The sequence below is a fragment of the Panulirus ornatus genome, chromosome 36, assembly GCF_036320965.1.
Source record: "Panulirus ornatus isolate Po-2019 chromosome 36, ASM3632096v1, whole genome shotgun sequence".
Lineage (NCBI taxonomy): Eukaryota > Metazoa > Arthropoda > Malacostraca > Decapoda > Palinuridae > Panulirus > Panulirus ornatus.
The window spans coordinates 3,773,779-3,797,885 of NC_092259.1; the positions used below are offsets into that span (position 1 = coordinate 3,773,779).

The 24,107-nt window shown below is 41.2% G+C and overlaps 1 protein-coding gene across 12 annotated transcripts in view; it reads left to right on the forward strand.

The window, feature by feature from the left end:
• The window catches only part of LOC139760264 (uncharacterized), a 229,306-nt gene that overhangs the window by 133,047 nt on the left and 72,152 nt on the right, over positions 1-24,107 (forward strand). Inside the window, exon 1 of one of the 12 annotated variants that reach the window (XM_071683203.1) lies at positions 18,855-20,047. The exons of 10 other annotated variants lie outside the window; for them this stretch is intronic. In XM_071683203.1, the coding sequence (XP_071539304.1) occupies positions 19,997-20,047 (51 nt within the window). In that variant the 5' untranslated portion in view covers positions 18,855-19,996. Of the gene's footprint in view, positions 1-18,854; positions 20,048-22,680; positions 23,786-24,107 lie in introns of those variants that run through there. One more of the 12 variants, XM_071683208.1, reaches the window with a different exon arrangement.

Genomic DNA, 24,107 nt, shown 5'->3' on the forward strand with positions numbered 1-24,107 from the left:
CACCCCAAAGGGTCTTTTAAGTAAACTTTTAATTTGTCTCTTTCCCTTCAGATGCCACTATTCTCCCTTGAAGGCCTTTGAAGACGCCAAAGGGGATTTAGATTACTCCTTCAATTTTCCTCTAAATTTTTGGATGCCTCCACGCAATTCTCTTGCCCTTTGGCATCCCCAAAGTGGTCTTAAAGTAAGCTTTCCAAATGTTTCTTTCCCTTTTGATGCCTCTATGCCCCTGTAATTGCCTTTGGCGGCGCCAAAGGGGATTTAAATTAAATCATTAATTTGTATGTTTATTTTTGGATGCCATCATGTAACTGTATTGGACTTTGGCACCCCCAAAGGGTCTTTTAAGTAAACTTTTAATTTGTCTCTTTCCCTTCAGATGCCACTATTCTCCCTTGAAGGCCTTTGAAGACGCCAAAGGGGATTTAGATTACTCCTTCAATTTTCCTCTAAATTTTTGGATGCCTCCACGCAATTCTCTTGCCCTTTGGCATCCCCAAAGTGGTCTTAAAGTAAGCTTTCCAAATGTTTCTTTCCCTTTTGATGCCTCTATGCCCCTGTAATTGCCTTTGGCGGCGCCAAAGGGGATTTAAATTAAATCATTAATTTGTATGTTTATTTTTGGATGCCATCATGTAACTGTATTGGACTTTGGCACCCCCAAAGGGTCTTTTAAGTAAACTTTTAATTTGTCTCTTTCCCTTCAGATGCCACTATTCTCCCTTGAAGGCCTTTGAAGACGCCAAAGGGGATTTAGATTACTCCTTCAATTTTCCTCTAAATTTTTGGATGCCTCCACGCAATTCTCTTGCCCTTTGGCATCCCCAAAGTGGTCTTAAAGTAAGCTTTCCAAATGTTTCTTTCCCTTTTGATGCCTCTATGCCCCTGTAATTGCCTTTGGCGGCGCCAAAGGGGATTTAAATTAAATCATTAATTTGTATGTTTATTTTTGGATGCCATCATGTAACTGTATTGGACTTTGGCACCCCCAAAGGGTCTTTTAAGTAAACTTTTAATTTGTCTCTTTCCCTTCAGATGCCACTATTCTCCCTTGAAGGCCTTTGAAGACGCCAAAGGGGATTTAGATTACTCCTTCAATTTTCCTCTAAATTTTTGGATGCCTCCACGCAATTCTCTTGCCCTTTGGCATCCCCAAAGTGGTCTTAAAGTAAGCTTTCCAAATGTTTCTTTCCCTTTTGATGCCTCTATGCCCCTGTAATTGCCTTTGGCGGCGCCAAAGGGGATTTAAATTAAATCATTAATTTGTATGTTTATTTTTGGATGCCATCATGTAACTGTATTGGACTTTGGCACCCCCAAAGGGTCTTTTAAGTAAACTTTTAATTTGTCTCTTTCCCTTCAGATGCCACTATTCTCCCTGAAGGCCTTTGAAGACGCCAAAGGGGATTTAGATTACTCCTTCAATTTTCCTCTAAATTTTTGGATGCCTCCACGCAATTCTCTTGCCCTTTGGCATCCCCAAAGTGGTCTTAAAGTAAGCTTTCCAAATGTTTCTTTCCCTTTTGATGCCTCTATGCCCCTGTAATTGCCTTTGGCGGCGCCAAAGGGGATTTAAATTAAATCATTAATTTGTATGTTTATTTTTGGATGCCATCATGTAACTGTATTGGACTTTGGCACCCCCAAAGGGTCTTTTAAGTAAACTTTTAATTTGTCTCTTTCCCTTCAGATGCCACTATTCTCCCTTGAAGGCCTTTGAAGACGCCAAAGGGGATTTAGATTACTCCTTCAATTTTCCTCTAAATTTTTGGATGCCTCCACGCAATTCTCTTGCCCTTTGGCATCCCCAAAGTGGTCTTAAAGTAAGCTTTCCAAATGTTTCTTTCCCTTTTGATGCCTCTATGCCCCTGTAATTGCCTTTGGCGGCGCCAAAGGGGATTTAAATTAAATCATTAATTTGTATGTTTATTTTTGGATGCCATCATGTAACTGTATTGGACTTTGGCACCCCCAAAGGGTCTTTTAAGTAAACTTTTAATTTGTCTCTTTCCCTTCAGATGCCACTATTCTCCCTTGAAGGCCTTTGAAGACGCCAAAGGGGATTTAGATTACTCCTTCAATTTTCCTCTAAATTTTTGGATGCCTCCACGCAATTCTCTTGCCCTTTGGCATCCCCAAAGTGGTCTTAAAGTAAGCTTTCCAAATGTTTCTTTCCCTTTTGATGCCTCTATGCCCCTGTAATTGCCTTTGGCGGCGCCAAAGGGGATTTAAATTAAATCATTAATTTGTATGTTTATTTTTGGATGCCATCATGTAACTGTATTGGACTTTGGCACCCCCAAAGGGTCTTTTAAGTAAACTTTTAATTTGTCTCTTTCCCTTCAGATGCCACTATTCTCCCTTGAAGGCCTTTGAAGACGCCAAAGGGGATTTAGATTACTCCTTCAATTTTCCTCTAAATTTTTGGATGCCTCCACGCAATTCTCTTGCCCTTTGGCATCCCCAAAGTGGTCTTAAAGTAAGCTTTCCAAATGTTTCTTTCCCTTTTGATGCCTCTATGCCCCTGTAATTGCCTTTGGCGGCGCCAAAGGGGATTTAAATTAAATCATTAATTTGTATGTTTATTTTTGGATGCCATCATGTAACTGTATTGGACTTTGGCACCCCCAAAGGGTCTTTTAAGTAAACTTTTAATTTGTCTCTTTCCCTTCAGATGCCACTATTCTCCCTTGAAGGCCTTTGAAGACGCCAAAGGGGATTTAGATTACTCCTTCAATTTTCCTCTAAATTTTTGGATGCCTCCACGCAATTCTCTTGCCCTTTGGCATCCCCAAAGTGGTCTTAAAGTAAGCTTTCCAAATGTTTCTTTCCCTTTTGATGCCTCTATGCCCCTGTAATTGCCTTTGGCGGCGCCAAAGGGGATTTAAATTAAATCATTAATTTGTATGTTTATTTTTGGATGCCATCATGTAACTGTATTGGACTTTGGCACCCCCAAAGGGTCTTTTAAGTAAACTTTTAATTTGTCTCTTTCCCTTCAGATGCCACTATTCTCCCTTGAAGGCCTTTGAAGACGCCAAAGGGGATTTAGATTACTCCTTCAATTTTCCTCTAAATTTTTGGATGCCTCCACGCAATTCTCTTGCCCTTTGGCATCCCCAAAGTGGTCTTAAAGTAAGCTTTCCAAATGTTTCTTTCCCTTTTGATGCCTCTATGCCCCTGTAATTGCCTTTGGCGGCGCCAAAGGGGATTTAAATTAAATCATTAATTTGTATGTTTATTTTTGGATGCCATCATGTAACTGTATTGGACTTTGGCACCCCCAAAGGGTCTTTTAAGTAAACTTTTAATTTGTCTCTTTCCCTTCAGATGCCACTATTCTCCCTTGAAGGCCTTTGAAGACGCCAAAGGGGATTTAGATTACTCCTTCAATTTTCCTCTAAATTTTTGGATGCCTCCACGCAATTCTCTTGCCCTTTGGCATCCCCAAAGTGGTCTTAAAGTAAGCTTTCCAAATGTTTCTTTCCCTTTTGATGCCTCTATGCCCCTGTAATTGCCTTTGGCGGCGCCAAAGGGGATTTAAATTAAATCATTAATTTGTATGTTTATTTTTGGATGCCATCATGTAACTGTATTGGACTTTGGCACCCCCAAAGTGTCTTTTAAGTAAACTTTTAATTTGTCTCTTTCCCTTCAGATGCCACTATTCTCCCTTGAAGGCCTTTGAAGACGCCAAAGGGGATTTAGATTACTCCTTCAATTTTCCTCTAAATTTTTGGATGCCTCCACGCAATTCTCTTGCCCTTTGGCATCCCCAAAGTGGTCTTAAAGTAAGCTTTCCAAATGTTTCTTTCCCTTTTGATGCCTCTATGCCCCTGTAATTGCCTTTGGCGGCGCCAAAGGGGATTTAAATTAAATCATTAATTTGTATGTTTATTTTTGGATGCCATCATGTAACTGTATTGGACTTTGGCACCCCCAAAGGGTCTTTTAAGTAAACTTTTAATTTGTCTCTTTCCCTTCAGATGCCACTATTCTCCTGTAAGGCCTTTGAAGACGCCAAAGGGGATTTAGATTACTCCTTCAATTTTCCTCTAAATTTTTGGATGCCTCCACGCAATTCTCTTGCCCTTTGGCATCCCCAAAGTGGTCTTAAAGTAAGCTTTCCAAATGTTTCTTTCCCTTTTGATGCCTCTATGCCCCTGTAATTGCCTTTGGCGGCGCCAAAGGGGATTTAAATTAAATCATTAATTTGTATGTTTATTTTTGGATGCCATCATGTAACTGTATTGGACTTTGGCACCCCCAAAGGGTCTTTTAAGTAAACTTTTAATTTGTCTCTTTCCCTTCAGATGCCACTATTCTCCCTTGAAGGCCTTTGAAGACGCCAAAGGGGATTTAGATTACTCCTTCAATTTTCCTCTAAATTTTTGGATGCCTCCACGCAATTCTCTTGCCCTTTGGCATCCCCAAAGTGGTCTTAAAGTAAGCTTTCCAAATGTTTCTTTCCCTTTTGATGCCTCTATGCCCCTGTAATTGCCTTTGGCGGCGCCAAAGGGGATTTAAATTAAATCATTAATTTGTATGTTTATTTTTGGATGCCATCATGTAACTGTATTGGACTTTGGCACCCCCAAAGGGTCTTTTAAGTAAACTTTTAATTTGTCTCTTTCCCTTCAGATGCCACTATTCTCCCTTGAAGGCCTTTGAAGACGCCAAAGGGGATTTAGATTACTCCTTCAATTTTCCTCTAAATTTTTGGATGCCTCCACGCAATTCTCTTGCCCTTTGGCATCCCCAAAGTGGTCTTAAAGTAAGCTTTCCAAATGTTTCTTTCCCTTTTGATGCCTCTATGCCCCTGTAATTGCCTTTGGCGGCGCCAAAGGGGATTTAAATTAAATCATTAATTTGTATGTTTATTTTTGGATGCCATCATGTAACTGTATTGGACTTTGGCACCCCCAAAGGGTCTTTTAAGTAAACTTTTAATTTGTCTCTTTCCCTTCAGATGCCACTATTCTCCCTTGAAGGCCTTTGAAGACGCCAAAGGGGATTTAGATTACTCCTTCAATTTTCCTCTAAATTTTTGGATGCCTCCACGCAATTCTCTTGCCCTTTGGCATCCCCAAAGTGGTCTTAAAGTAAGCTTTCCAAATGTTTCTTTCCCTTTTGATGCCTCTATGCCCCTGTAATTGCCTTTGGCGGCGCCAAAGGGGATTTAAATTAAATCATTAATTTGTATGTTTATTTTTGGATGCCATCATGTAACTGTATTGGACTTTGGCACCCCCAAAGGGTCTTTTAAGTAAACTTTTAATTTGTCTCTTTCCCTTCAGATGCCACTATTCTCCTGTAAAGGCCTTTGAAGACGCCAAAGGGGATTTAGATTACTCCTTCAATTTTCCTCTAAATTTTTGGATGCCTCCACGCAATTCTCTTGCCCTTTGGCATCCCCAAAGTGGTCTTAAAGTAAGCTTTCCAAATGTTTCTTTCCCTTTTGATGCCTCTATGCCCCTGTAATTGCCTTTGGCGGCGCCAAAGGGGATTTAAATTAAATCATTAATTTGTATGTTTATTTTTGGATGCCATCATGTAACTGTATTGGACTTTGGCACCCCCAAAGGGTCTTTTAAGTAAACTTTTAATTTGTCTCTTTCCCTTCAGATGCCACTATTCTCCCTTGAAGGCCTTTGAAGACGCCAAAGGGGATTTAGATTACTCCTTCAATTTTCCTCTAAATTTTTGGATGCCTCCACGCAATTCTCTTGCCCTTTGGCATCCCCAAAGTGGTCTTAAAGTAAGCTTTCCAAATGTTTCTTTCCCTTTTGATGCCTCTATGCCCCTGTAATTGCCTTTGGCGGCGCCAAAGGGGATTTAAATTAAATCATTAATTTGTATGTTTATTTTTGGATGCCATCATGTAACTGTATTGGACTTTGGCACCCCCAAAGTGTCTTTTAAGTAAACTTTTAATTTGTCTCTTTCCCTTCAGATGCCACTATTCTCCCTTGAAGGCCTTTGAAGACGCCAAAGGGGATTTAGATTACTCCTTCAATTTTCCTCTAAATTTTTGGATGCCTCCACGCAATTCTCTTGCCCTTTGGCATCCCCAAAGTGGTCTTAAAGTAAGCTTTCCAAATGTTTCTTTCCCTTTTGATGCCTCTATGCCCCTGTAATTGCCTTTGGCGGCGCCAAAGGGGATTTAAATTAAATCATTAATTTGTATGTTTATTTTTGGATGCCATCATGTAACTGTATTGGACTTTGGCACCCCCAAAGGGTCTTTTAAGTAAACTTTTAATTTGTCTCTTTCCCTTCAGATGCCACTATTCTCCTTGAAGGCCTTTGAAGACGCCAAAGGGGATTTAGATTACTCCTTCAATTTTCCTCTAAATTTTTGGATGCCTCCACGCAATTCTCTTGCCCTTTGGCATCCCCAAAGTGGTCTTAAAGTAAGCTTTCCAAATGTTTCTTTCCCTTTTGATGCCTCTATGCCCCTGTAATTGCCTTTGGCGGCGCCAAAGGGGATTTAAATTAAATCATTAATTTGTATGTTTATTTTTGGATGCCATCATGTAACTGTATTGGACTTTGGCACCCCCAAAGGGTCTTTTAAGTAAACTTTTAATTTGTCTCTTTCCCTTCAGATGCCACTATTCTCCCTTGAAGGCCTTTGAAGACGCCAAAGGGGATTTAGATTACTCCTTCAATTTTCCTCTAAATTTTTGGATGCCTCCACGCAATTCTCTTGCCCTTTGGCATCCCCAAAGTGGTCTTAAAGTAAGCTTTCCAAATGTTTCTTTCCCTTTTGATGCCTCTATGCCCCTGTAATTGCCTTTGGCGGCGCCAAAGGGGATTTAAATTAAATCATTAATTTGTATGTTTATTTTTGGATGCCATCATGTAACTGTATTGGACTTTGGCACCCCCAAAGGGTCTTTTAAGTAAACTTTTAATTTGTCTCTTTCCCTTCAGATGCCACTATTCTCCCTTGAAGGCCTTTGAAGACGCCAAAGGGGATTTAGATTACTCCTTCAATTTTCCTCTAAATTTTTGGATGCCTCCACGCAATTCTCTTGCCCTTTGGCATCCCCAAAGTGGTCTTAAAGTAAGCTTTCCAAATGTTTCTTTCCCTTTTGATGCCTCTATGCCCCTGTAATTGCCTTTGGCGGCGCCAAAGGGGATTTAAATTAAATCATTAATTTGTATGTTTATTTTTGGATGCCATCATGTAACTGTATTGGACTTTGGCACCCCCAAAGGGTCTTTTAAGTAAACTTTTAATTTGTCTCTTTCCCTTCAGATGCCACTATTCTCCCTTGAAGGCCTTTGAAGACGCCAAAGGGGATTTAGATTACTCCTTCAATTTTCCTCTAAATTTTTGGATGCCTCCACGCAATTCTCTTGCCCTTTGGCATCCCCAAAGTGGTCTTAAAGTAAGCTTTCCAAATGTTTCTTTCCCTTTTGATGCCTCTATGCCCCTGTAATTGCCTTTGGCGGCGCCAAAGGGGATTTAAATTAAATCATTAATTTGTATGTTTATTTTTGGATGCCATCATGTAACTGTATTGGACTTTGGCACCCCCAAAGGGTCTTTTAAGTAAACTTTTAATTTGTCTCTTTCCCTTCAGATGCCACTATTCTCCTGTAAAGGCCTTTGAAGACGCCAAAGGGGATTTAGATTACTCCTTCAATTTTCCTCTAAATTTTTGGATGCCTCCACGCAATTCTCTTGCCCTTTGGCATCCCCAAAGTGGTCTTAAAGTAATCTTTCCAAATGTTTCTTTCCCTTTTGATGCCTCTATGCCCCTGTAATTGCCTTTGGCGGCGCCAAAGGGGATTTAAATTAAATCATTAATTTGTATGTTTATTTTTGGATGCCATCATGTAACTGTATTGGACTTTGGCACCCCCAAAGGGTCTTTTAAGTAAACTTTTAATTTGTCTCTTTCCCTTCAGATGCCACTATTCTCCCTTGAAGGCCTTTGAAGACGCCAAAGGGGATTTAGATTACTCCTTCAATTTTCCTCTAAATTTTTGGATGCCTCCACGCAATTCTCTTGCCCTTTGGCATCCCCAAAGTGGTCTTAAAGTAAGCTTTCCAAATGTTTCTTTCCCTTTTGATGCCTCTATGCCCCTGTAATTGCCTTTGGCGGCGCCAAAGGGGATTTAAATTAAATCATTAATTTGTATGTTTATTTTTGGATGCCATCATGTAACTGTATTGGACTTTGGCACCCCCAAAGTGTCTTTTAAGTAAACTTTTAATTTGTCTCTTTCCCTTCAGATGCCACTATTCTCCCTTGAAGGCCTTTGAAGACGCCAAAGGGGATTTAGATTACTCCTTCAATTTTCCTCTAAATTTTTGGATGCCTCCACGCAATTCTCTTGCCCTTTGGCATCCCCAAAGTGGTCTTAAAGTAAGCTTTCCAAATGTTTCTTTCCCTTTTGATGCCTCTATGCCCCTGTAATTGCCTTTGGCGGCGCCAAAGGGGATTTAAATTAAATCATTAATTTGTATGTTTATTTTTGGATGCCATCATGTAACTGTATTGGACTTTGGCACCCCCAAAGGGTCTTTTAAGTAAACTTTTAATTTGTCTCTTTCCCTTCAGATGCCACTATTCTCCTGTAAGGCCTTTGAAGACGCCAAAGGGGATTTAGATTACTCCTTCAATTTTCCTCTAAATTTTTGGATGCCTCCACGCAATTCTCTTGCCCTTTGGCATCCCCAAAGTGGTCTTAAAGTAAGCTTTCCAAATGTTTCTTTCCCTTTTGATGCCTCTATGCCCCTGTAATTGCCTTTGGCGGCGCCAAAGGGGATTTAAATTAAATCATTAATTTGTATGTTTATTTTTGGATGCCATCATGTAACTGTATTGGACTTTGGCACCCCCAAAGGGTCTTTTAAGTAAACTTTTAATTTGTCTCTTTCCCTTCAGATGCCACTATTCTCCCTTGAAGGCCTTTGAAGACGCCAAAGGGGATTTAGATTACTCCTTCAATTTTCCTCTAAATTTTTGGATGCCTCCACGCAATTCTCTTGCCCTTTGGCATCCCCAAAGTGGTCTTAAAGTAAGCTTTCCAAATGTTTCTTTCCCTTTTGATGCCTCTATGCCCCTGTAATTGCCTTTGGCGGCGCCAAAGGGGATTTAAATTAAATCATTAATTTGTATGTTTATTTTTGGATGCCATCATGTAACTGTATTGGACTTTGGCACCCCCAAAGGGTCTTTTAAGTAAACTTTTAATTTGTCTCTTTCCCTTCAGATGCCACTATTCTCCCTTGAAGGCCTTTGAAGACGCCAAAGGGGATTTAGATTACTCCTTCAATTTTCCTCTAAATTTTTGGATGCCTCCACGCAATTCTCTTGCCCTTTGGCATCCCCAAAGTGGTCTTAAAGTAAGCTTTCCAAATGTTTCTTTCCCTTTTGATGCCTCTATGCCCCTGTAATTGCCTTTGGCGGCGCCAAAGGGGATTTAAATTAAATCATTAATTTGTATGTTTATTTTTGGATGCCATCATGTAACTGTATTGGACTTTGGCACCCCCAAAGGGTCTTTTAAGTAAACTTTTAATTTGTCTCTTTCCCTTCAGATGCCACTATTCTCCCTTGAAGGCCTTTGAAGACGCCAAAGGGGATTTAGATTACTCCTTCAATTTTCCTCTAAATTTTTGGATGCCTCCACGCAATTCTCTTGCCCTTTGGCATCCCCAAAGTGGTCTTAAAGTAAGCTTTCCAAATGTTTCTTTCCCTTTTGATGCCTCTATGCCCCTGTAATTGCCTTTGGCGGCGCCAAAGGGGATTTAAATTAAATCATTAATTTGTATGTTTATTTTTGGATGCCATCATGTAACTGTATTGGACTTTGGCACCCCCAAAGGGTCTTTTAAGTAAACTTTTAATTTGTCTCTTTCCCTTCAGATGCCACTATTCTCCCTTGAAGGCCTTTGAAGACGCCAAAGGGGATTTAGATTACTCCTTCAATTTTCCTCTAAATTTTTGGATGCCTCCACGCAATTCTCTTGCCCTTTGGCATCCCCAAAGTGGTCTTAAAGTAAGCTTTCCAAATGTTTCTTTCCCTTTTGATGCCTCTATGCCCCTGTAATTGCCTTTGGCGGCGCCAAAGGGGATTTAAATTAAATCATTAATTTGTATGTTTATTTTTGGATGCCATCATGTAACTGTATTGGACTTTGGCACCCCCAAAGTGTCTTTTAAGTAAACTTTTAATTTGTCTCTTTCCCTTCAGATGCCACTATTCTCCCTTGAAGGCCTTTGAAGACGCCAAAGGGGATTTAGATTACTCCTTCAATTTTCCTCTAAATTTTTGGATGCCTCCACGCAATTCTCTTGCCCTTTGGCATCCCCAAAGTGGTCTTAAAGTAAGCTTTCCAAATGTTTCTTTCCCTTTTGATGCCTCTATGCCCCTGTAATTGCCTTTGGCGGCGCCAAAGGGGATTTAAATTAAATCATTAATTTGTATGTTTATTTTTGGATGCCATCATGTAACTGTATTGGACTTTGGCACCCCCAAAGGGTCTTTTAAGTAAACTTTTAATTTGTCTCTTTCCCTTCAGATGCCACTATTCTCCCTTGAAGGCCTTTGAAGACGCCAAAGGGGATTTAGATTACTCCTTCAATTTTCCTCTAAATTTTTGGATGCCTCCACGCAATTCTCTTGCCCTTTGGCATCCCCAAAGTGGTCTTAAAGTAAGCTTTCCAAATGTTTCTTTCCCTTTTGATGCCTCTATGCCCCTGTAATTGCCTTTGGCGGCGCCAAAGGGGATTTAAATTAAATCATTAATTTGTATGTTTATTTTTGGATGCCATCATGTAACTGTATTGGACTTTGGCACCCCCAAAGGGTCTTTTAAGTAAACTTTTAATTTGTCTCTTTCCCTTCAGATGCCACTATTCTCCTGTAAGGCCTTTGAAGACGCCAAAGGGGATTTAGATTACTCCTTCAATTTTCCTCTAAATTTTTGGATGCCTCCACGCAATTCTCTTGCCCTTTGGCATCCCCAAAGTGGTCTTAAAGTAAGCTTTCCAAATGTTTCTTTCCCTTTTGATGCCTCTATGCCCCTGTAATTGCCTTTGGCGGCGCCAAAGGGGATTTAAATTAAATCATTAATTTGTATGTTTATTTTTGGATGCCATCATGTAACTGTATTGGACTTTGGCACCCCCAAAGGGTCTTTTAAGTAAACTTTTAATTTGTCTCTTTCCCTTCAGATGCCACTATTCTCCCTTGAAGGCCTTTGAAGACGCCAAAGGGGATTTAGATTACTCCTTCAATTTTCCTCTAAATTTTTGGATGCCTCCACGCAATTCTCTTGCCCTTTGGCATCCCCAAAGTGGTCTTAAAGTAAGCTTTCCAAATGTTTCTTTCCCTTTTGATGCCTCTATGCCCCTGTAATTGCCTTTGGCGGCGCCAAAGGGGATTTAAATTAAATCATTAATTTGTATGTTTATTTTTGGATGCCATCATGTAACTGTATTGGACTTTGGCACCCCCAAAGGGTCTTTTAAGTAAACTTTTAATTTGTCTCTTTCCCTTCAGATGCCACTATTCTCCCTTGAAGGCCTTTGAAGACGCCAAAGGGGATTTAGATTACTCCTTCAATTTTCCTCTAAATTTTTGGATGCCTCCACGCAATTCTCTTGCCCTTTGGCATCCCCAAAGTGGTCTTAAAGTAAGCTTTCCAAATGTTTCTTTCCCTTTTGATGCCTCTATGCCCCTGTAATTGCCTTTGGCGGCGCCAAAGGGGATTTAAATTAAATCATTAATTTGTATGTTTATTTTTGGATGCCATCATGTAACTGTATTGGACTTTGGCACCCCCAAAGGGTCTTTTAAGTAAACTTTTAATTTGTCTCTTTCCCTTCAGATGCCACTATTCTCCCTTGAAGGCCTTTGAAGACGCCAAAGGGGATTTAGATTACTCCTTCAATTTTCCTCTAAATTTTTGGATGCCTCCACGCAATTCTCTTGCCCTTTGGCATCCCCAAAGTGGTCTTAAAGTAAGCTTTCCAAATGTTTCTTTCCCTTTTGATGCCTCTATGCCCCTGTAATTGCCTTTGGCGGCGCCAAAGGGGATTTAAATTAAATCATTAATTTGTATGTTTATTTTTGGATGCCATCATGTAACTGTATTGGACTTTGGCACCCCCAAAGGGTCTTTTAAGTAAACTTTTAATTTGTCTCTTTCCCTTCAGATGCCACTATTCTCCCTTGAAGGCCTTTGAAGACGCCAAAGGGGATTTAGATTACTCCTTCAATTTTCCTCTAAATTTTTGGATGCCTCCACGCAATTCTCTTGCCCTTTGGCATCCCCAAAGTGGTCTTAAAGTAAGCTTTCCAAATGTTTCTTTCCCTTTTGATGCCTCTATGCCCCTGTAATTGCCTTTGGCGGCGCCAAAGGGGATTTAAATTAAATCATTAATTTGTATGTTTATTTTTGGATGCCATCATGTAACTGTATTGGACTTTGGCACCCCCAAAGGGTCTTTTAAGTAAACTTTTAATTTGTCTCTTTCCCTTCAGATGCCACTATTCTCCCTTGAAGGCCTTTGAAGACGCCAAAGGGGATTTAGATTACTCCTTCAATTTTCCTCTAAATTTTTGGATGCCTCCACGCAATTCTCTTGCCCTTTGGCATCCCCAAAGTGGTCTTAAAGTAAGCTTTCCAAATGTTTCTTTCCCTTTTGATGCCTCTATGCCCCTGTAATTGCCTTTGGCGGCGCCAAAGGGGATTTAAATTAAATCATTAATTTGTATGTTTATTTTTGGATGCCATCATGTAACTGTATTGGACTTTGGCACCCCCAAAGGGTCTTTTAAGTAAACTTTTAATTTGTCTCTTTCCCTTCAGATGCCACTATTCTCCCTTGAAGGCCTTTGAAGACGCCAAAGGGGATTTAGATTACTCCTTCAATTTTCCTCTAAATTTTTGGATGCCTCCACGCAATTCTCTTGCCCTTTGGCATCCCCAAAGTGGTCTTAAAGTAAGCTTTCCAAATGTTTCTTTCCCTTTTGATGCCTCTATGCCCCTGTAATTGCCTTTGGCGGCGCCAAAGGGGATTTAAATTAAATCATTAATTTGTATGTTTATTTTTGGATGCCATCATGTAACTGTATTGGACTTTGGCACCCCCAAAGGGTCTTTTAAGTAAACTTTTAATTTGTCTCTTTCCCTTCAGATGCCACTATTCTCCCTTGAAGGCCTTTGAAGACGCCAAAGGGGATTTAGATTACTCCTTCAATTTTCCTCTAAATTTTTGGATGCCTCCACGCAATTCTCTTGCCCTTTGGCATCCCCAAAGTGGTCTTAAAGTAAGCTTTCCAAATGTTTCTTTCCCTTTTGATGCCTCTATGCCCCTGTAATTGCCTTTGGCGGCGCCAAAGGGGATTTAAATTAAATCATTAATTTGTATGTTTATTTTTGGATGCCATCATGTAACTGTATTGGACTTTGGCACCCCCAAAGGGTCTTTTAAGTAAACTTTTAATTTGTCTCTTTCCCTTCAGATGCCACTATTCTCCCTTGAAGGCCTTTGAAGACGCCAAAGGGGATTTAGATTACTCCTTCAATTTTCCTCTAAATTTTTGGATGCCTCCACGCAATTCTCTTGCCCTTTGGCATCCCCAAAGTGGTCTTAAAGTAAGCTTTCCAAATGTTTCTTTCCCTTTTGATGCCTCTATGCCCCTGTAATTGCCTTTGGCGGCGCCAAAGGGGATTTAAATTAAATCATTAATTTGTATGTTTATTTTTGGATGCCATCATGTAACTGTATTGGACTTTGGCACCCCCAAAGGGTCTTTTAAGTAAACTTTTAATTTGTCTCTTTCCCTTCAGATGCCACTATTCTCCCTTGAAGGCCTTTGAAGACGCCAAAGGGGATTTAGATTACTCCTTCAATTTTCCTCTAAATTTTTGGATGCCTCCACGCAATTCTCTTGCCCTTTGGCATCCCCAAAGTGGTCTTAAAGTAAGCTTTCCAAATGTTTCTTTCCCTTTTGATGCCTCTATGCCCCTGTAATTGCCTTTGGCGGCGCCAAAGGGGATTTAAATTAAATCATTAATTTGTATGTTTATTTTTGGATGCCATCATGTAACTGTATTGGACTTTGGCACCCCCAAAGGGTCTTTTAAGTAAACTTTTAATTTGTCTCTTTCCCTTCAGATGCCACTATTCTCCCTTGAAGGCCTTTGAAGACGCCAAAGGGGATTTAGATTACTCCTTCAATTTTCCTCTAAATTTTTGGATGCCTCCACGCAATTCTCTTGCCCTTTGGCATCCCCAAAGTGGTCTTAAAGTAAGCTTTCCAAATGTTTCTTTCCCTTTTGATGCCTCTATGCCCCTGTAATTGCCTTTGGCGGCGCCAAAGGGGATTTAAATTAAATCATTAATTTGTATGTTTATTTTTGGATGCCATCATGTAACTGTATTGGACTTTGGCACCCCCAAAGTGTCTTTTAAGTAAACTTTTAATTTGTCTCTTTCCCTTCAGATGCCACTATTCTCCCTTGAAGGCCTTTGAAGACGCCAAAGGGGATTTAGATTACTCCTTCAATTTTCCTCTAAATTTTTGGATGCCTCCACGCAATTCTCTTGCCCTTTGGCATCCCCAAAGTGGTCTTAAAGTAAGCTTTCCAAATGTTTCTTTCCCTTTTGATGCCTCTATGCCCCTGTAATTGCCTTTGGCGGCGCCAAAGGGGATTTAAATTAAATCATTAATTTGTATGTTTATTTTTGGATGCCATCATGTAACTGTATTGGACTTTGGCACCCCCAAAGGGTCTTTTAAGTAAACTTTTAATTTGTCTCTTTCCCTTTAGATGCCACTATTCTCCCTTGAAGGCCTTTGAAGACGCCAAAGGGGATTTACATTACTCCTTCAATTTTCCTCTAAATTATTGGATGCCTCCACGCAATTCTCTTGCCCTTTGGCATCCCCAAAGTGGTCTTAAAGTAATCTTCCCAAATGTTTCTTTCCCTTTTGATGCCTCTATGCCCCTGTAATTGCCTTTGGCGGCGCCAAAGGGGATTTAAACTAAATCTTTAATTTGTGTGTTTATTTTTGGAAGCATCTAGAATAAGCGGGGCAGTGTAATATGGGGTTATAAAAGTGTCGGCAATCTGGCATACAGGCGGCAGCGTCAGCTAGCACATCCACCTTAATTCGCCAAAGGAAACGTCCTCAGGGAAGGCATCGTGAAGTCTTTGGGTCCGCAGATGTCCTTGAGGAAGACTTTTGAAAGCTTGTGTGAAGTTCGTATCCAGTCCACGCTTCTCAGGAGGAAAGAGATATGATCTTCCTACCCATTCTTTGTATGGAGCAAGGACATGGTCACACCCATCGACAACGGTAACCTCCAGAAGACCGATTTCGACGATGAAGGCCTGCACTGTGGCTGAGAGATTGACTTGGGGAGGCAGAAGTGATATTGTGACAGTGATTGTGTCAGTGTCGCGTCGCCTCGCCGCAGTGTATCGAGGCAGACTTCCCCAGAACTTTTAAAGGGGAAGTAAATGTTTATAGTTGTGTTAATGGAGTGATAGTTTTCATGCATGGTGTTTTTGACAAGAAAATAGTGAAGTTGGAGAAAAATGTAGCTTAGACATTGAAGCTTATTGATACAGTGGTGAAATTGATGAGAACTGCTATTGACGTTTGTGTGAATAAATTGTACATTTCCTTTTCCATAGCCAGAGGTTGAACCATTATGTGACATTCCTTTTTTTCATTCATTTCAATCTAAAAGTTTGTTTTCTAAATTGTTTCTTACATTTTTCATATGTATATATATGTATGTGTGTGTGTGTGTGTGTGTGTGCGTGTGTGTGTGTGTGTGTGTGTGTGTATATGTATATATATATGTATATTATCCCTGGGGATAGGGGTGAAAGAATACTTCCCACGTATTCCTCGCGTGTCGTAGAAAGCGACTAGAGGGGACGGGAGCGGGGGGCCGGAAATCCTCCCCTCCTTGTATTAACTTTCTAAAATGGGAAACAGAAGAAGGAGTCGCGCGGGGAGTGATCATCCTCCTCGAAGGCTCAGAGTGGGGTGCCTAAATGTGTGTGGATGTAACCAAGATGTGAAAAAAGGAGAGATAGGTAGTATGTTTGAGGAAAGGAACCTGGATGTTTTGGCTCTGAGTGAAACGAAGCTCAAGGGTAAAGGGGAAGAGTGGTTTGGAAATGTCTGGGGAGTGAAGTCAGGGGTTAGTGAGAGGACAAGAGCAAGGGAAGGAGTAGCAATACTCCTGAAACAGGAGTTGTGGGAGTATGTGATAGAATGTAAGAAAGTAAATTCTCGATTAATATGGGTAAAATTGAAAGTTGATGGAGAGAGGTGGGTGATTATTGGTGCATATGCACCTGGGCATGAGAAGAAAGATCATGAGAGGCAAGTGTTTTGGGAGCAGCTGAATGAGTGTGTTAGCGGTTTTGATGCACGAGACCGGGTTATAGTGATGGGTGATTTGAATGCAAAGGTGAGTAATGTGGCAGTTGAGGGAATAATTGGTATGCATGGGGTGTTCAGTGTTGTAAATGGAAATGGTGAAGAGCTTGTAGATTTATGTGCTGAAAAAGGACTGATGATTGGGAATACCTGGTTTAAAAAGCGAGATATACATAAGTATACTTATGTAAGTAGGAGAGATGGCCAGAGAGCGTTATTGGATTACGTGTTAATTGACAGGCGTGCGAAAGAGAGACTTTTGGATGTTAATGTGCTGAGAGGTGCAACTGGAGGGATGTCTGATCACTATCTTGTGGAGGCTAAGGTGAAAATTAGTATGGGTTTTCAGAAAAGAGGAGTGAATGTTGGGGTGAAGAAGGTGGTGAGAGTGAGTGAGCTTGGGAAGGAGACCTGTGTGGGGAAGTACCAGGAGAGACTGTGTACAGAATGGAAAAAGGTGAGAACAATGGAAGTAAGGGGAGTGGGGGAGGAATGGGATGTATTTAGGGAATCAGTGATGGATTGCGCAAAAGATGCTTGTGGCATGAGAAGAGTGGGAGGTGGGCTGTTTAGAAAGGGTAGTGAGTGGTGGGATGAAGAAGTAAGAGTATTAGTGAAAGAGAAGAGAGAGGCATTTGGACGATTTTTGCAGGGAAAAAATGCAATTGAGTGGGAGAAGTATAAAAGAAAGAGACAGGAGGTCAAGAGAAAGGTGCAAGAGGTGAAAAAAAGGGCAAATGAGAGTTGGGGTGAGAGACTATCAGTAAATTTTAGGGAGAATAAAAAGATGTTCTGGAAGGAGGTAAATAGGGTGCGTAAGACAAGGGAGCAAATGGGAACTTCAGTGAAGGGCGTAAATGGGGAGGTGATAACAAGTAGCGGTGATGTGAGAAGGAGATGGAATGAGTATTTTGAAGGTTTGTTGAATGTGTCTGATGACAGAGTGGCAGATATAGGGTGTTTTGGTCGAGGTGGTGTGCAAAGTGAGAGGGTTAGGGAAAATGATTTGGTAAACAGAGAAGAGGTAGTAAAAGCTTTGCGGAAGATGAAAGCCGGCAAGGCAGCAGGTTTGGATGGTATTGCAGTGGAATTTATTAAAAAGGGGGGTGACTGTATTGTTGACTGGTTGGTAAGGTTATTTAATGTATGTATGACTCATGGTGAGGTGCCTGAGGATTGGCGGAATGCGTGCATAGTGCCATTGTACAAAGGCAAAGGGGATAAGAGTGAGTGCTCAAATTACAGAGGTATAAGTTTGTTGAGTATTCCTGGTAAGTTATATGGGAGGGTATTGATTGAGAGGGTGAAGGCATGTACAGAGCATCAGATTGGGGAAGAGCAGTGCGGTTTCAGAAGTGGTAGAGGATGTGTGGATCAGGTGTTTGCTTTGAAGAATGTATGTGAGAAATACTTAGAAAAGCAAATGGATTTGTATGTAGCATTTATGGATCTGGAGAAGGCATATGATAGAGTTGATAGAGATGCTCTGTGGAAGGTATTAAGAATATATGGTGTGGGAGGCAAGTTGTTAGAAGCAGTGAAAAGTTTTTATCGAGGATGTAAGGCATGTGTACGTGTAGGAAGAGAGGAAAGTGATTGGTTCTCAGTGAATGTAGGTTTGCGGCAGGGGTGTGTGATGTCTCCATGGTTGTTTAATTTGTTTATGGATGGGGTTGTTAGGGAGGTAAATGCAAGAGTCCTGGAAAGAGGGGCAAGTATGAAGTCTGTTGGGGATGAGAGAGCTTGGGAAGTGAGTCAGTTGTTGTTCGCTGATGATACAGCGCTGGTGGCTGATTCATGTGAGAAACTGCAGAAGCTGGTGACTGAGTTTGGTAAAGTGTGTGGAAGAAGAAAGTTAAGAGTAAATGTGAATAAGAGCAAGGTTATTAGGTACAGTAGGGGTGAGGGTCAAGTCAATTGGGAGGTGAGTTTGAATGGAGAAAAACTGGAGGAAGTGAAGTGTTTTAGATATCTGGGAGTGGATCTGTCAGCGGATGGAACCATGGAAGCGGAAGTGGATCATAGGGTGGGGGAGGGGGCGAAAATTTTGGGAGCCTTGAAAAATGTGTGGAAGTCGAGAACATTATCTCGGAAAGCAAAAATGGGTATGTTTGAAGGAATAGTGGTTCCAACAATGTTGTATGGTTGCGAGGCGTGGGCTATGGATAGAGATGTGCGCAGGAGGATGGATGTGCTGGAAATGAGATGTTTGAGGACAATGTGTGGTGTGAGGTGGTTTGATCGAGTAAGTAACTTAAGGGTAAGAGAGATGTGTGGAAATAAAAAGAGCGTGGTTGAGAGAGCAGAAGAGGGTGTTTTGAAATGGTTTGGGCACATGGAGAGAATGAGTGAGGAAAGATTGACCAAGAGGATATATGTGTCGGAGGTGGAGGGAACGAGGAGAAGAGGGAGACCAAATTGGAGGTGGAAAGATGGAGTGAAAAAGATTTTGTGTGATCGGGGCCTGAACATGCAGGAGGGTGAAAGGAGGGCAAGGAATAGAGTGAATTGGAGCGATGTGGTATACAGGGGTTGACGTGCTGTCAGTGGATTGAATCAAGGCATGTGAAGCGTCTGGGGTAAACCATGGAAGGCTGTGTAGGTATGTATATTTGCGTGTGTGGACGTATGTACATGTGTATGGGGGGGGGGGGTTGGGCCATTTCTTTCGTCTGTTTCCTTGCGCTACCTCGCAAACGCGGGAGACAGCGACAGAGTATGATGATGAAAAAAATTTTTGGATGCCATCATGTAACTGTATTGGACTTTGGCACCCCCAAAGGGTCTTTTAAGTAAACTTTTAATTTGCCTCTTTCCCTTCAGATGCCACTATTCCCCTGTAAAGGCCTTTGATGACGCCAAAGGGGATTTAGATTAATCCTTCAATTTTCCTCTAAATTTTTGGATGCCTCCACGCAATTCTCTTTCGCTTTGGCATCCCCAAAGTGGTCTTAAAGTAATCTTTCCAAATGTTTCTTTCCCTTTTGAAGCCTCTATGCCCCTGTAATTGCCTTTGGCGGTGCCAAAGGGGATTTAAACTAAATCTTTAATTTGTGTTTATTTTTGGATGCCATCATGTAACTGTATTGGACTTTGGCACCCCCAAAGTGTCTTTTAAGTAAACTTTTAATTTGTCTCCTTCCCTTCAGATGCCACTATTCTCCTGTAAAGGCCTTTGAAGACGCCAAAGGGGATTTAGATTACTCCTTCAATTTTCCTCTAAATTTTTGGATGCCTCCACGCAATTCTCTTGCCCTTTGGCATCCCCAAAGTGGTCTTAAAGTAAGCTTTCCAAATGGTTCTTTCCCTTTTGATGCCTCTATGGTCCTGTAATTGCCTTTGGCAGCGCCAAAGGGGATTTAAACTAAATCCTTAATTTGTATGTTTATTTTTGGATGCCATCATGTAACTGTATTGGACTTTAGCACCCCCAAAGTGTCTTTTAAGTAAACTTTTAATTTGTCTCTTTCCCTTCAGATGCCAGTATTCCCCTGTAAAGGCCTTTGAAGACGCCAAAGGGGATTTAGATTAATCCTTCAATTTTCCTCTAAATTTTTGGATGCCTCCACGCAATTCTCTTGCCCTTTGGCATCCCCAACGTGGCATTAAAGTAAGCTTTCCAAATGTTTCTTTCCCTTTTGATGCCTCTATACCCCTGTAATTGCCTTTGGTGGCGCCAAAGGGGATTTAGACTAAACCTTTATTTGTCTTTTTCTTTTTGGATGCCACCATGCAACTATATTGGAGTTTGGTACCACTAAACGGTCTTTTAAGTAAATTTTCAATTTTTCTCTTTCCCTTCAGATGTCACTATTCCCCTGTAAAGGCCTTTGAAGACGCCAAGGGGATTTAGATTACTCCTTCAATTTTCCTCTAAATTTTTTGATGCCTCAACGCAATTCTCTTTCCCTTTGGCATCCCTAAAGTGGTATTAAAGAAAACTTTCCATTTGTTTCTTTGCTTTTGGGTGCTTCTATGCCCCTGTAATTGCCTTTGGCACCGCCAAAGGGGATTTGAATTAAACTTCTGTCTTTTAATTCTTGGATGCCACCATACAACTGTATTGGACTTTGGCACCCCCAAAGGTCTTTTAAGTAAACTTTTAATTTGTCTCTTTCCCTTTAGATGCCATTATTCCCTTGTAAAGGCCTTTGAAGACGCCAAAGTGGATTTAGATTAATCCTTCAATTTTCCTCTAAATTTTTGGATGCCTCCACACAATTCTCTTGCCCTTTGGCATTCCCAAAGTGGCATTAAAGTAAGCTTTCCAAATGTTACTTTCCCTTTTGATGCCTCTATGCCCCTGTAATTGCCTTTGGCGGCGCCAAAGGGGATTTAGAAGCTCTTCAACGCCTCTTCTCCTGCTTCATAACCTCGGCACCTTCCTCCTGTAGAAGTTCCAGGGGACAATCTTTCCTCCTGGACTCCTGCCCCAGAGCCATGAGGCACTTTACCTCACCACTCTTGCCTTGCCACCAGCACCACAGGACTCCTAACTCGCCTCAACTCACCTCATCTAACCCTGCACCACTTACAGCATCTCGCCCCGAGCTGCTGTACCTTTCTCTTTTCCCACTAAAGCATTTGTGTGTTCTCCACATTTCCCAAGTGTGATCCTCAGTCAGAAATCACAGCAAAGGACACGTTCGACACTCAAGAATATCCATTAATCTAGTGACTCTCAGAATGACTGAGAGAGAGAGAGAGAGCTGGACATAGTTCACACATTGACATTTGCCATCCTTCCATCCTCAACCCGACATTCCCCTTGCCCTGCTGTTGTCATAATACCTACTTTCCACTCGCCCAGCTGCATCTTACAACTACAAAATAATGTCTATCCTCTTGTCTCTTGCATTCTACAGCCACCATTGATAAAATTTGACCAGACCTTCTGCCACTTTCCCATACCTTACCAGCACTAGCTGCCCATCCAACAGAAGCCTTTACCTCACCGTTGCCCTAATGTTCATCAAAAAGAAAGAGTCGAGTTAGGGAATAGCATAGTACTATTGTTTTGTGGCACATATGTCCAGCAAATCTCTTTGACAGCGACTCATGGATGTCTCAAATACATTAGCCTCATGTGGCCCAAGTAGACTTTCCCACTGGTCGCTGACCCCAACCTTTAAATTGGGAGGTCAACCCCCTCCCCCCCTCACATCATGACTTCCACCAATCAACGGCTTTTTCGTGACATTCCCTTTGGCCATTGGCATTGACCTAGGCTGCCACTAGTCCAACACCATGACCCGTGAGCATAACAAGATTGACACCAACACCAAAAGAGTACTGGTAGTCCCAATCATGCCATCTGGAGCAGTCGACAAGTCTACTGGCTCTGAGACGCGTATTTCCCAACTCCTTCCTCTGCTAACAAGGGAACAAAACAACCTTTTCCTCTGCTAACAAGGGGACAATTACAACCTCTTCCTCTGCTAACAAGGGGACAGTTACAACCTCTTCCTCTGCTAACAAGGGGACAATTACAACCTTTTCCTCTGCTAACAAGGGGACAATTACAACCTTTTCCTCTGCTAACAAGGGGACAATTACAACCTTTTCCTCTGCTAACAAGGGGACAATTACAACCTCTTCCTCTGCTAACAAGGGGACAATTACAACCTTTTCCTCTGCTAACAAGGGGACAATTACAACCTTTTCCTCTGCTAACAAGGGGACAATTACAACCTCTTCCTCTGCTAACAAGGGGACAATACAACCTTTTCCTCTGCTAACAAGGGGACAATTACAACCTTTTCCTCTGCTAACAAGGGGACAAAACAACCTTTTCCTCTGCTAACAAGGGGACATTCACAACCTTTTCCTCTGCTAACAAGGGGACAATTACAACCTTTTCCTCTGCTAACAAGAGGACAATCACAACCTTTTCCTCTGCTAACAAGGGGACATTCACAACCTTTTCCTCTGCTAACAAGGGGACAAAACAACCTTTTCGTCTGCTAACAAGTGGACAATCACAACCTTTTCCTCTGCTAACAAGGGGACATTCACAACCTTTTCTGTCACCTAACACTTGCAATGGTTACAGTAAACTCTAGTTCACCTCTTCCAGTACAACTCAACCAAGTGCTTACTCTCTCCCTGTAGTTTCCCTTTTCTCGTTCTGTCCCTATTCAATGCTTTCAAAACTCCTTTTTCCCCCTATACCTTCCCTCGACCGGAACTGAACAAGAGGTCTGGAATATTTTAACGAAACTGAACTTGAGTAAATGGAGAGTAAAGTTGTAAAACTCAACCAAGTGCTTACTGCCTCCCACACGATAGAGGAACAAGAAAGCCTTTCCCTGTACTTTCCCTTTTCTCACTCTGTACCTATTCAATGCTTTCAAAACTCCCTTTTTTCCCCCCCTATACCTTCCCTCGACCACAACTGAACAAGAGGTCTAGAATATTTTGACGAAACTGAACTTGAGTAAATGGAGAGTAAAGTGATTGGAACATTGTGAAAGAATGCTTTGATATGAATATTATCCAGAGGGAAATAAAGTTTCAGGAATATATCTGTGTTTCAAGGACTTAAGAGGAGTCCAAAGTGTATAGTCAACTTGTTAAAATAGATGAAGAAGAAAGTATTCAAATCAACTGCTCATAACTTAGGGCCAAAATTAGAGGAAGAGATAGAGGGGGTCTAGAAGAAGGCAAGGTAGATGATACCAGGATGATAGCCGAGCTACAGTGATAGATAAGAGGCCATAAATGTGTCCACTAGGGATGAGAGACGAGTAAAGGGTAACTTGATCAGAATCTTTAAGGCTTCTAACCCAGTTTAATAAACAGCGTACAGCCTTATCATGAACTTTTATAAAAAAAAAAATATGAATAATCTAGACAAGTAATTATCTGGTAAGAAGAGTGTATGGATGGAATAAATTGAGTTATGAAACTGTGAAAGAGGACAGCACCAAGGAATTTGGCTCGTGCGAAGACATCACTTGTCATACGCTAATACATAAGCAGATACGCAATTACAAATTGGTTATTTACTTTAACAAAAACATTATTGACACCGTTTTATGAAATATGTTTAGAGTATTGAGAACAGCGGAGGGATAAGACTACGAATCATCTTTATCTACAATGGTAAGACAGTAAATGCCTTAATAAGAGACGAAAGCTAAATAACCCATATAAAGGACTTTTTATAATTTTTCTTATAATAAATAAATTGCAGAATCTTGATAGATACATTTTGAAGGTTTCTTATATCATTGTAATATATAAATAAAAAATAATTTAGGCTCGTCGTTCAAGGCCAGCTGATCCCAAACATAACAACACACGCTGGCTGGCCGTAGAATTTCATCCCCTTCTCAAAATGACCAGGGTAATTGATCTATTTTTTCTTAACACAAATTACATGGCGAGTGATGTGATGTATAGGTAGTAAGTGAACTAAAGCCATAGGCTATTAAAGAAATGTAGATGTCGTGGTTTTCTGTCTTTGCATCTTGACGAGGCACCATTCTTCCATGGCCCTTATAAAGTGATCGGGCATAACCACACGTCACCCAGCCCAATCAAGTTGAGTTCCAATTTGTACCCATTTCGCTCATCCAGGTCCAAATCCACCCTAAACTAACCGCTCGTAGGTAAATGAGCTTGTAAATGTAGACTTGGAATAAGGGGGCCCCCAAGTGCGACCGGCA